This window comes from Hyaena hyaena, unplaced genomic scaffold, assembly GCF_003009895.1.
Source record: "Hyaena hyaena isolate Hyena2069 unplaced genomic scaffold, ASM300989v1 scaffold_130, whole genome shotgun sequence".
NCBI classification, from domain to species: Eukaryota; Metazoa; Chordata; class Mammalia; order Carnivora; family Hyaenidae; genus Hyaena; species Hyaena hyaena.
Window position 1 is genome coordinate 1,143,042 of NW_024080762.1, and position 13,239 is coordinate 1,156,280.

Genomic DNA, 13,239 nt, shown 5'->3' on the forward strand with positions numbered 1-13,239 from the left:
AATACACGCTTATTATTTAGTGCTAAAAAAGGAGGATGTTTAAGACAACTTTCCATTTGCAGGACAAACACCTGCCTAGGGTTAAAGAACTGGTCCACAGTCAATAATGACATGAGCAATCTTGAAACTAGTATCCTAAAACTAATATTGTAAATAAAAACAAAAAATCAAGGGACACCATTTAATCCCCAAAACCTCTATTTCTCAGGAGTCAAGTCTCTTAAGTCATATTTTAGCAACTTAACATGTTAAAGATGTCCAACATGTTAAGCCCAGTGCAGTTACATAATAAAAAGTTATTACGCAGTTATTCTCAATACTGCTCTCAAGAATGACTCCTTAAGAAGGGGCATCTGGGTGGCTCAGTCAGTAGAGCATGTGACTCTTGATCACAGGGTTGTGAGTTCAAGCTCCACATTGGTATAGAAATTACTTAAAAACAAAACCTTAATTTAAAAAAAAGGAAGAAAATAAAAAAAGGGACTCCTTAAAAAGTAAACCCTGGGAATTTTTTTAAGGTTTATTTTATTTTTAGTAACCTCTATACCTAACGTGGGGCTTGAACTCATGACCCTAAGATCAAAAGTTATATGTTCTACTGACAGCCAGCCAAGTGCCCCAAACCCTGAGAGTTTTTAAAGGCAGATGTGAAGTTGCCTAATAAAACCAAGCTAGGTGGAACAAACTCTCTATTTGTATACTTTTTAAAAGGCAGGCAATAACAATATGAAAAAGCACTATCAAACCTTTAGGTAGAAAAATTGCCAGCATTTTCTTCTTTAGGAGAGTAATGCTTTCTAATGGACAAAAATCTCTAAAGACTACTATGCATGTTGCAGTATAGTGCTCAATAAAATAAACTCAAACACTAAAAAAATCAGCAATTATTCTTGAAAAATGAAAACAACCAAAACCCCAAATCCTCAAAGAACCCAAAAACACCCAAATCTTAACTGAGGAAAAGGTAAAACAAGGTCCCTAATTAGGAAACTTACTTGTTTTGCTAATGCCTAGGCTTCTATGCTTATCAGTTTCATTACCAAGAATTTACTGCAGGGAAATACCAACCTTTGTGTTGGCTGCAATCCAGTTAGAGGTCTCACTGTCATCATCACACTTTTTAATCCACTTCTTTAACCACTGTTTAAAAACAACAACTGTTAGGGTACAACAAAAGACTTAAGAGAAAAGATAGCAAATTACTTCATTTAAATACAGTCAAGTTTACATTGGAAAGGCAAAGGCCAAGGTTATCACTGGATTTTAATTCCTCTTAAACCATGGAACTCTGGTAGTTCTCATATCCAGTGTATATAAAATCAGCCAAAGGAGGATTTTCTCTGGCTGGAGGCAAGTGGGGAGCCTAGAGCTGAATGAGAAGCCCAGCTCCAAGATGGGTCACTCCCCTTAGCTAATTACAAAGTCTGCTCACAGAGGTGCCTTAACCACTGTTAATCCTGGTAATTATCAGGAGCTGACTTATTCATAAGGAATGCTTTATGAGTACTGTGATGATCATTTGAAATAAAAAGGAAAAAAATATAAAAAATATAATTTTCTCTACAAACAGTAACAAAATTCTGGGCCCGAGTTTTCTGTCAAGTCTTATGTTTTATTACATTTTAAAAATGAAAATGCCAGACAAACTCACCTTACATTTAACAGGATCATGCCAATTTTCTCCACAGTTAAAGCTGTTAAGTAACAGAAGAGTTAAAAGAATTAAGTCCTACCTACTGTAGGCCAGTACACAAACAAACCCATTTCATGCTTTATAGTTCCTCAGTGGTTTGATCAGTTTCTAATGATTGGCAAATACAAGGGCATGAGCCAAATTCGTATTATTCTACAGATTATTTCGAATTTAGCATTAGAACAGCACATATTATGGTATACGTGAGAAATGAAGAAACGATTATAAGCATGAAGACATGCTATGATGACAATTTCCTACGAAAGGACTCTCTAAATAGCCACCAAACTGTTAAGACAAAAAATTCAGTTTAGTCTGATCTGTACTTTTCTGACAGTTTAAAAAAATATATAGTTCCATACTGTAAACATTCAACTGAAACCAAACAATAATTTTCACTAACTTAAACTTAAATTTCAACCAATGCTTCATCAGTATATATTAAATCTTTTTTACTTAAACACCCGAATGAAGAATTATAATTATATAATTTAATCATAATGCACAGTAAGCAAACATGTCACATCTTTGCATGACCCAAATGAACCTCAGCCCTGTAGAGATAAATTTTACCAAGCAAGGTGTAAAACAAAGAGTGTGACTAAACATTCTCTAGGAATATACAAATTTTTCATTCCTTTCTGTTTTCTAGGCATGTGGTATATATAAATTTGCTAAAAGAAAGTATAAATTAAGAATAAATACAAATGCTTATTTTAAAAAAACTTGTTGAATCGCTGATTAGCTAATCAGGTAGTTCAGGAATGCTAAAAATCCTTTGTAAATGAGAGGAACAAAGTACTATCGATTTAAACGAAGTCAGTATAATGGTTACTTCTGGAAAAGAAGATGGTGAATGGGATGGAGAGGGGAACAAATGAGTTTCAAATGAATCTGTCATTCATTTGACAGATTTCTTAACAAAAACAAAATACTCACTTTGCTTAAGGTTGGGTTAGCTACAAGTATTCACTGTTGTTATTATCAACATTTTGATCTGTATACAAAATATTTGATACTAAAAATGTTTTATTAAAAAAATTTTTTTTAGGGGCACCTGGGTGGCTTAGTCGGTTAAGGGTCCGACTTTCACTTAGGTCATGATCTCGCGGTTCGTGGGTTCGAGCCCCGCGTCGGGCTCTGTGCTGACTGCCAGCTCAGAGCCTGGAGCCTGTTTCAGAGTCTGTGACTCCCTCTCTCTCTGACCCTNGCCTGTTTCAGAGTCTGTGACTCCCTCTCTCTCTGACCCTCCCCTGCTCACGCTGTCTCTCTCTCTCTCCTAGAAATAAAGCATTAAAAAGAATTAAAAAAAAAAAAATTTTTTTTTAATGTTTTATTTCTGAGAAAGAGAGAGTCAGCATGAGCAGGGAAGGGTCAGCGAAAAAGGGAGACAGAGAATCCGAAGACAGGCTCCAGGCTCTAAGCTGTCAGCACAGAGCCCGATGCGGGGCTCAAACCCACGACCCGTGAGATCATGACCTGAGCTGAAGTCAGACGCTCAACCGACTGAGCCACCCAGGCGCCCCTAAAAATGTTTTAAAATACATATGAAATCAGATCTCACTTATTTATCTATAGGGTAAATTTTAAATTAGTAATGTATATTTAATCTTACCATAATAGGATGTATTTCACATACATTTAACCTCTGTGAGGTTACCTGGTCTTTTTGGAAATATTTAGTATTAATGATGTGTAAGTCTAACTCTATAGTTGCTTACAGAGGAAAAAAATAATGGTATGGAACACCAATATAATGTCTATCTGCTATCTCTTAAAGCTACTTGGTTTGACTGGTTTCTCGTCCCCTAAAAGATCCACCAAGGAAATGGAAAATTATCTTAATTCTCTGACATGAATATGCAGTATTGGAAATTCTCTATTAAGTCAAATCTAGAATTCAAAGACTAAAAGAGCATGCTATAGACTCCAAGAACCAAGGTTACCAGGAAAGCTGGGGCCAGAGAAGCCACAGGAAAACTGTTGGTGAAAAAGCACATCTAATCAACCATGTTTTATCTTTCCAGATTTATCAAAGCATATTTTCCTTCTAGAAGATTTAACTTGTCAGAGTAAAGGAAAAATAATACTGTGTATTTAATTTCCTAAGAGATAACTAGAAAACAGAGCAAGAGTCATAAAGGAACCAAACATAACCTGAAAAAATGAACAGTCCATCAGAAATGAGACAAACTAAGTTCTTACCCCAGATCTACAGGTTTGCTTGTATATTAGTTCCAGCAGAACACACAAGAAAATATGATTATAGCTGCTTTTTTTCCCATAAGAAAAAAGAGCAACAAGGAAAGAAAAAATTATTGAAGATGCGACCTTTTACTCTTAATTCTTATTTAAAAGAAATGTTCACTATTTAAAGTCAACATCACCCACCTCCCTACCTGAGGTTAAAAAAAATTTTTTTTCTACTATTTTACTACCAAGAATAAAAAGAAAAACTGTGTCCTTTTTCAATTTAGAAAATCACTTGCTTACCAAAACTGGCGCCCACATTTGCAGCGAACAGGTTTAGCATCAGGATATTGGACTTTAACAACATGGTGGCAATCTGGGGCAGGACACCACTTTAACAGTCGATTGCACTGAAACCCAAGTTAGAAAATAAAAAATGACAGCAAAGTTACTCATGATGTAAGATTTCCTAGCAATAAGCAATTATTTACATCACTTCCCCAGTGTAGGGGCCAAAGATAGGGATGATGACAGAAGCATATAATAGCCTGCCCCTGATATTTAGTAGTCTTCTACAGTAATGCACTGTTTTTAGATGCAGTTTTTTTCCCAAGATTACAGATCCCTCAGAGACTAGGTTTTATGAAATATGCAAACTGCCTCTTGGTTCTTCAAAATCCTACTGACAAACTTTAAAATAATTACCCATTTATGATTATTAAGAAGCATCAATTTGTTTATGGTTCTACTTCAGGGTAATCTTCAAAGATATAAAAAAAAAATCCAAGATAAACTCTGACTCAGCGAAGGTATTTAAAGATTTTATTATTTTTTTAAGTAATCTCTACACCCAACATGGGGGCTTGAACTCACAGCCCCCAGATCAAGAGTTGCATACTCTTGCATGACTGAGCCAGCCAGGGGCCTCTTCCCTTTTTTATCATCATTTTTTAATCTCTATGCCCTTTGTGGGGCTCAAACTCACAACCCCGAGATCAAGAGTCGCATGCTCTATTGACCGGACCAGCAAAGTACCCCCAGGGAAAGTGTTTAGATGCTACAGAATATACATGTAATTTCTCTCTTTGATCATAAAAAAAAGTCTTCTAAGAACAAAAGTCAGTTTCTAAAACCATGGCAAAGATCACACTTTAGTTCTTAAAAAAAAAAAAAAAAAAAAAGGTAAAACCTTTGACGTATTTTTTATTAGGAAACAAAGCATGGCTCAAGTAACACTACATGAGAATCCAAGCTTACTAGTTAAAAAATATGCTATTCCTAAAATATGCTGTTTTCTAGAAGATGTGACCTTCAGTTTAATCCCCAAGTGAAATAAATATTACTTTGTAGAACTAAAATACCCAATTTACATTGATGATCTTATACAGAGGCTGGCAAATTCTTCCATAAAGAGCCAGAGAGTAAAGATTTTTCTCTTGGAGGGCCAAAGGCCTCTGCAGCAGCTACTCTATCTTCCACTGTAGCACTAAAGGAGCCATAGAACAAATGGGCACAGCCAAATAAATATTTACAAAAACAGGAAGGGCATAGTTTGCTGACCTGCTTCTGATAAAAACAAATAACTGCAGCTCTCTTTATTAGAGTTTACTGGTAACAGAGGCTAAAATAAGCAGAGATACAGCAAGATTAAACTGCCAAACATGATTAAACATATCATCACTAATAATCAGCTACAATTTTCTGTTAGGGATTAAGGAAGAATACTATAAGAATAATTTGATCACTAAAGCTTTAGATCTATGAAGAGACACCTACTTATTGGTCTGTCACATTCCTTTGAGAATACATGTTAGGTATGTTTTATGAACAAAGTCCATAATCCAAGTTTATGGTAAAGGTTTTTCTTACTATCAAGAGTATTTCATTCTAAGAAGAAGTATTCTACTAACAAATAATTCCGTTTATTAAGAAGGGCAAACTTAAAGAGAAATCACTTACCTCTACAAAGCTATTTGTTATTAAATGCTGATACTTTAATTTAACTTTCGAATCTGTGATCAGGCGCCTGAGAGCAAGAATAAAAATAGTTTATTAGGTAGTTTTTAGCCAAGAGTATTTTCCCACACTTACAAAATAAAATTTCAATGCTGTGGGCCTAAAAACTGCCCTACACTGAATATACTCAAATGCATACAGACTATCAACAAATGTAACTGTAGAAATCAAAACACCAATTTCAAAGTTTCTGTAGTTTTATTTTGGTAGACCCCCTGTCCCCATGTTTCCTATACATGAAATATTCCATTTTTACCCACTTTGCTTATTACAGTCTAATGACATAGTAACTACTGCCAGGTTTAGGCCCTTTTCAGAGTATTCTTACTCTGATATCTTGCCTTACAACAGCAATTCTCAGCCAATTTCCTTCAGATCCCCTCCCAAAATTCAGTATGTGAAATGAAAGATGCTGACAGGAATGTTAAGAAATGGATCCAGGTTTTGCTATACATAAACTTGAGGGCCTTCTTCTGAAATCTGTTAGCAGTTTACCAGAAATGTTAACTGACTGCAACCTGGCTTCCATTATCCACCTAGAACAGTTTATATATTTGTAACAATTTCTGGAATTCATAGGAACCCATGAATGTAAGGAATATTGAAGCTTAAGTTTTATTAGTTTTAATGGTAAACAGTTCTGTGAGTGTTTAAAGAAAACAGTGTTAAAACAGAAAGAGTGAACTACTGACAAAACCAGTAAAAACTACCAAACGTGAACACAGTCCAACCTCATAAAAATATTTCAAACAAACAAAAAGGTTTTGTATAATCTGGCCCCATCAAATTCTTGAGCTTCCATGGCACTGCTTGCCTTCGACAAGGCCCCACCCTGTACTGTTCCTTTCAGTGTACTCCTGTCACATCTGTATTCTTTCAAAACTGTGAGTATTGCCCTTCCCTCAGAGGCTTTTCCATAGAGCTACTTCTCTTTAAAAGGAAAAGATGAATACCACAGTGGGCTCTGAATTGGAACAGCCTAGCTTTGAATACTGTTTCACAACTTACTAGCTATGAAATGAGGGTAAGTTCTTTGACCTCTTCATTTCTCAGTTTACTCATCTGTAAAATGGACAGCAGAAATGAGTTGTGAACTAGAACAGTGCCTGGCAAATAGTAAGCACTCAATAAATATTAGATGCTGCTATATTATTTTTTAAACTCAGCTAAAATATATTTTCTCACTAAAGGAGGCTTTTTCTGACAATTACCCACACCAGTTCCCTCTCAGCTCTCATGGCACCTTACACATCCTCCCCTAATAAGATTTGTCATAATTTTTATTAGAATGTTATCTGTATAATCATGTGTTTAATATCTGCCTTCATTCTCTCTTATCCCCAACCAAATAATAAACTCCATGAAAGGATCCCTTGGGTCTAGCACACTGCTTGGCCTGTCGAAAGTGTCCAAGAAATTTTTTTAAAGTTTATTTATTTATTTTGAGAAAGAGAGAGAAAGTACAAGTTGGGGAGGGGCAGGGAGAGACAGAGAGAGAGAGAATCCCAAGCAGGCTCTGTACCTTTGGCGCAGAGCCAGACATGGGGCTTGAACTCATAAACCACATCATGACCTGAGCTGAAACCAAGAGTTGGACACTTAAGCAACTGAGCCACCTAGGTACCCCAATAAATATTTTTTAAATGAGTAAACCTCTATATTTCAGAGATATTGGAACTGAGGTCTAAAAATAATTAGTGTATCTGGCAATTCCTCAAAAGGCTAAACGCAGAAATTACCATATGACCCAGCAATTCTACTCCTACGTGTATATATGTCCAAGGGAATTAAAAATAGGTGTTCAAATAAAAAACTTGCACACAAATCTTCAACACAAATGTTTTGGAGCACCTGGGTGGCTCAGCCAGTTAAGTGTCCAACTCTTGATTTCAGCTTAAATCATGATTCCACACTCAATGTGGACCCTGATTAAGATTCTCTTTCTCTCTCTCTGTCCCTTTACTCTGCTTGTGCATGCACTCTAATAAAAAAATAAATGTTTCCACAAAAAAATGGAAATAACCTGAATGTCCAAGAACTGATGAAGAAACAGAATATGGAATATCCATAAAATGGAATAATGTTTAGCCATAAAAAGGGATCAAGTACTAACATATTCGACATGGATGAACCTTGAAAACACATTAAGTGCAAGAAGCTAGACACAAAAGGTCATGTGCATTATGAAATTTAAATGAGATCTCCAGAATAAGCAAATCCATACAGACAGAAAACAGATATGTAATTGTCAGGCACTAAGGGAAGGAGGGAATGAAGGGTGACTAATGAATATGGGAATTCTTTTAGGGGTGGTAAAAATGTTCTGGAATTAGTGATGATGGTTGCATGACATTATTAAAAGTATACTTTATTATTACTTAATGTTTATATTTATTTTTTAGAGAGGGAGAGAGAGAGTATGAGTGGGGAAGGGACAGAGAGAAAGGGAGACACAGAATCTGAAACAGGTTTCAGGCTCCAAGCTGTCAGCACAGGTCCCAACATGGGGCTTGAACGTCAACCATGAGATCATGACCTGAGCCGAAATCTGACACTTAACCACCAGAATCACCCAGGTGCCCTTTTCTTGTTTACTAAATTGTATACTTTAAATAGTTAAAATGGTAAATACTATGTTATGTGAAATTTACATCAATGAAAAAAAAAAAAAAAAAAAGAATGAGGTCCAAAGTCAGATGTCCTGATTTCCCATTTTTAATTTCTATTACCCACAATGTTTCTCTGATGTGACAAACTCCAAAAATTTTTTTTTAATTTTATTAATTTGGTGGGGGAGCAGAGAAAGAGGGAGAGAGAGAATTCCAAGCAGGCTATGATCTCATGAATTGTGAGATCATGACCTGAGCTGAAATCGAGAGTTAAGATGCTTAGAAAACTGAGCCACTCAGGCACCCCCAAATGACTCTTATAACTGATCTAGCCTACCTGGTTAGAACAAAGGTCAGCCACAGTTACTAGGGCAAGATTATTAGGTCTCAGTTATTAGGTCATAGTTTATCTTGTGTTAGAGAAGAGTAAGAAAGTGATCTCTTCCACTTGAGAAAGCATTCTTAATAAGACAAGCATTATCCTGGCTATTAATAAGCTAACTCTCTTGACAAAGACCTACTGCCATCACTTACATTGGAAATAGTTTTTAAGCCAACTCTCATGGTGGAAGGTAACTCTTCATGAAGGTAAACATAATGACTTCTAATGATAGCCTACTATACATTCTAAGCACAGTATCAGATGCATTTAAGTAACCTTGAGTTTGGGGATAATTTTGTTTTTACAAAGAGAAAGCTGGACAGCTATAATTTGAAACCAGGTGGCTTTAAACACAAAGATTTTTTTTTTTAAAGTATGCCAAGTAGTAAACCATGGTTTATGCTTATATAGCACCCTGAATAAATCAACATTACACTTTAATTTAGGATTAGTGATAAAATATTTTTCTGTAAAATGGGTTTTCCCCCCTGACAGACATACCAATTATAGACAAGTATAAAGGAGGAAATTAAAATCACCTGTAGCTCTATCACTCAAGAGGAATAACCACTTGACATTTTAATAATCTAGACTTTTTACTTTTTTTGGTAAATGTATGGTATGTAATTTTTTTGATATGTAATTTTAAATAGAGAACGTACTACATATAATTTTATATCTTTGCTTCTTCACTAAGATTATTGTAGGCATTTTCCAATACATTAAAATAATCCACAAATCATTTTAAAAAAATTTTTTACATTTATTTTTGAGAGACAGAGTAAGACAGAGTGTGAGTGGGGGAGGGGCAGAGAGAGAAGGAGAAACAAAATCCGAAACAGGCTCCAGGCTCTGAGCAAGCATTCAGCACAGAGCCTGATGCAGGGCTCGAACCCATGAACTGTGAGACCATGACCTGAGCCGAAGTTGGATGCTCAACCGACTGAGCCACTCAGGCGCCCCACAAATCATTTAAAACAACAACAAAAAAAACCTGAAGGTACCATTCCCACACAGAGCCAGACTTTTTTTTTTTTTAAATGTTTTATTTATTTCTAGGAGAGAGAGAGAGAGAGAGACAGCGCGAGCAGGAGAGGGCCAGAGAGAGGGAGTCACAGACTGAAACAGGCTCCAGGCTCTGAGCTGGCAGTCAGCACAGAGCCCGACGTGGGGCTCAAACCCACGAACCGCGAGATCATGACCTAAGTGAAAGTCGGATGCTTAACCGACTAAGCCACCCAGGCGCCCCCAGCCAGACCTTTTTTAATGGCTATATTTCATTCCATCTTCCTCTACTGTTGTACATTCGGGATGGAGAGTTACAATAATGTGATTAACATCTTTATATTAAATCTGTTCAATATCTGGTCATTAAAAATAAATATAAGGTTTACTATCATCTCTGGTTCATCTCTTCCTCTTATACTACAGTATCTGACTTTACTTGTAAAATACATTCAAAATCCAACTATTTCTCATCACTTCCTCTGCTACCATCCTGGATTAAACTACCATCATCTCTCATCCAGACTGCTGTAAGAGTCTCCCAATTTCCCTGCTCCTACTTAGTCTCTTTTTCATGCCAGTAGTCAGAACAACACTCTCTGACCATGTCACTCCTCTGCTCAGAACCCTCTCATGGCTCTCAGAATAAAAGCCAAAGATCTTGTAATGATCTATAAAGCCCTACAGAATCAGCTTCAAGCACCCCTCCCATACTCTTCTGTGCCTTCCTTCAATCTATTGAGCTTACATTTACAGTTCAAAAATATTTTCAAAAGTTTAAATAATAATCATCAATAATTTACTGCCTATATAGCTTTTCAACTACTAAAACTTGACAAATTATTTCATTTTGCAATTCAATGAGACTAGGAAATTATTTCAGTATGAACTTGAGCTCTGATCCCTTAAGCATATATTTTTAAATAGACAGTATTCTCTAGCTTTTGTATTAAGGTACTAAAGCGCTTTTCTGGGCCTCTGTAGAATAATAATGGGAGGCATTCAATTTATTCCACTATGAGACATACAACTCTAAAACCATGTTATCAAAGCAATCTCCATAATGTTTCTGTGGACTGTCTTAAAAATAGATACAACTTTGGGGTGAAAATAGATTTAAGTACCAATAATCATAAATGGAGGGAAATGATGAGTTAGATGTCATTAAAATGAAAACTCTGTTCACTGAAAATCATTGAGAGAAAAAAGAAGCTACACATAAGCGCAAGTATTTGTAATACATATATATCTAACAAGACTCATATTAGAATGTTTCAATAATTCTTATAAAGCAATAAAGTAACTAAGTTTTAGGTTACTTGAACGGGAATTTTATTTAAAAAAAAAAAAAAAATAGGGGCGCCTGGGTGGCTTAGTCGGTTAAGCGTCCGACTTTCGCTTAGGTCGTGATCTCGCAGTTAATGGGTACGAGCCCCACGTCGGGCTCTGTGCTGACTGCCAGCTCAGAGCCTGGAGCCTGTTTCAGAGTCTGTATCTCCCTCTCTCTCTGACCCTCCCCTGCTCACGCTGTCTCTCTCTCTCTCCTAGAAATAAATAAAAAAAAAAAAAAAAAAAAATAGGGGCGCCTGGGTGGCTTAGTCGGTTAAGCGTCCGACTTTCGCTTAGGTCATGATCTCGCAGTTCATGGGTACAAGCCCCGCATCGGGCTCTGTGCTGACTGCCAGCTCAGAGCCTGGAGCCTGTTTCAGTCTGTGACTCCCTCTCTCTCTGACCCTCCCCTGCTCATGCTGTCTCTCTCTCTCTCTCCTGGAAATAAATAAAACATTAAAAAACAAAATTAAAAAAAATATATATATATACAAGTGTCTAATGGAAAGGTGTCTGACATCATTACCCACCAAGCAATTTATAACTGAAAACCATAATGAGATATCCCTATATATACCACCAGAATGGATAAAATTTAAAAGACCAGTGATTACAAGTATGGGCCAGGAGTAGAGCAGTCACACATAACTAGGGGGAACATATATATGACTACTTTGGAAAACTACTTGGCAGTTATCTATTAAAGTTAAAACCTCACTCCTTAGTATATACTCAAAAGAATCAATCAGGGCAGGTGTGCCTGGTGGCTCAGTTGGATGAGTATCCAACTCTGGTTTTCGGCTCAGGTCATGATCTCACAATTTTCTGAGTCTGAACCCCACATCGGGCTCCATGCTGACAGCACAGAGCCTGCATGGGATTCTGTCTCTCTCCTTTTCTCTCTGCCCCTCCGCTTTTCTCTCTGCCCCTCCCCTGCTCACACGGTCTCTGTCTCTCTCAAAATAAATTAAAAAAAAAAAAAAAATCAGTGAATGTTCACTAAAAGACACATATAAGAATATACTTTGTAACTTTTTCACAATAGTCAAAACGAAGCAAACAAACCAAAAAACTCCAAATGTCTATCATTATCATAAGAATCGTTTACTATCTATCTCAATAACAACAAAAAAACCAAACAAATCGTAAAATATACTGATATGTTTAATACATGCACATATCTCAAAGAAATTATGTTAAGTGAAACAGACACACTCACAAGAACAATACATGCTACACAATCCCATTTAAAAGAAGCTCAAGGGGCACCTGGTGGCTCAGTTGGTTAAGCATCCAACTTCGGCTCAGGTCGTTATCTCATGGCTTGTGAGTTCAAGCCCAGTGTGAGACTCTGTGCTGACAACTCAGAGCCTGGAGCCTACTGCAGATTCTGTGTCTCCCTCTCTCTCTCTCTCTCTCTCTCTCTGCCCCTCTCCAATTCAAACTCTGTCTCTCTCTTTCCTTCAAAAATAAATAAACATTAAAAAAATTTTTTTTAAGAGGCTCAAGAACAGGAAAAACTAACTGATGGTCACAGTAATCATGACAGGGAACAAGGATGAGACTGATAACTGTCTGGAAAGGGGCATAAGAATGAACATTCTGGGTACTGGAAAAGTTCTCTATCTTGATTTGGGCAGTTAATAAAATAATCATACCTAATTTAAAGTTAATGTATTTTACATACTTCAGTCAATATATTTAGAACTTATTAAGTAAAATAGAAAGCAACATATAACAAACTCAGGTCATTGTACTTAAGAATGAGAGTTTTTCCTCTGTAAAAGATGAGACGCTTGGGGCGCCTGGGTGGCTTAGTCGGTTAAGCGTCCGACTTTCGCTTAGGTCATGATCTCGCGGTTCGTGGGTTCGAGCCCCGCGTCAGGCTCTGTGCTGATTGCCAGCTCAGAGCCTGGAGCCTGTTTCAGTCTGTGACTCCCTCTCTCTCTGACCCTCCCCTGTTCACGCTGTCTCTCTCTCTCTCTCTCCTAGAAATAAATAAAACATTAAAAAAA

The 13,239-nt window shown here is 36.7% G+C and overlaps 1 protein-coding gene across 1 annotated transcript in view; it reads right to left on the bottom strand.

Annotated features, from left to right (window-relative positions):
• ARIH1 (ariadne RBR E3 ubiquitin protein ligase 1) overlaps nt 1-13,239 on the bottom strand; it is a 114,246-nt gene that overhangs the window by 18,278 nt on the left and 82,729 nt on the right. Inside the window, exons 6-9 of the mRNA XM_039237842.1 lie at nt 5,843-5,909; nt 4,187-4,293; nt 1,652-1,694; nt 1,069-1,140 (exon numbers count right to left, since the gene is read on the bottom strand). Of these exons, the coding sequence (XP_039093773.1) occupies nt 1,069-1,140; nt 1,652-1,694; nt 4,187-4,293; nt 5,843-5,909 (289 nt within the window). The remainder of the gene's footprint in view (nt 1-1,068; nt 1,141-1,651; nt 1,695-4,186; nt 4,294-5,842; nt 5,910-13,239) is intronic.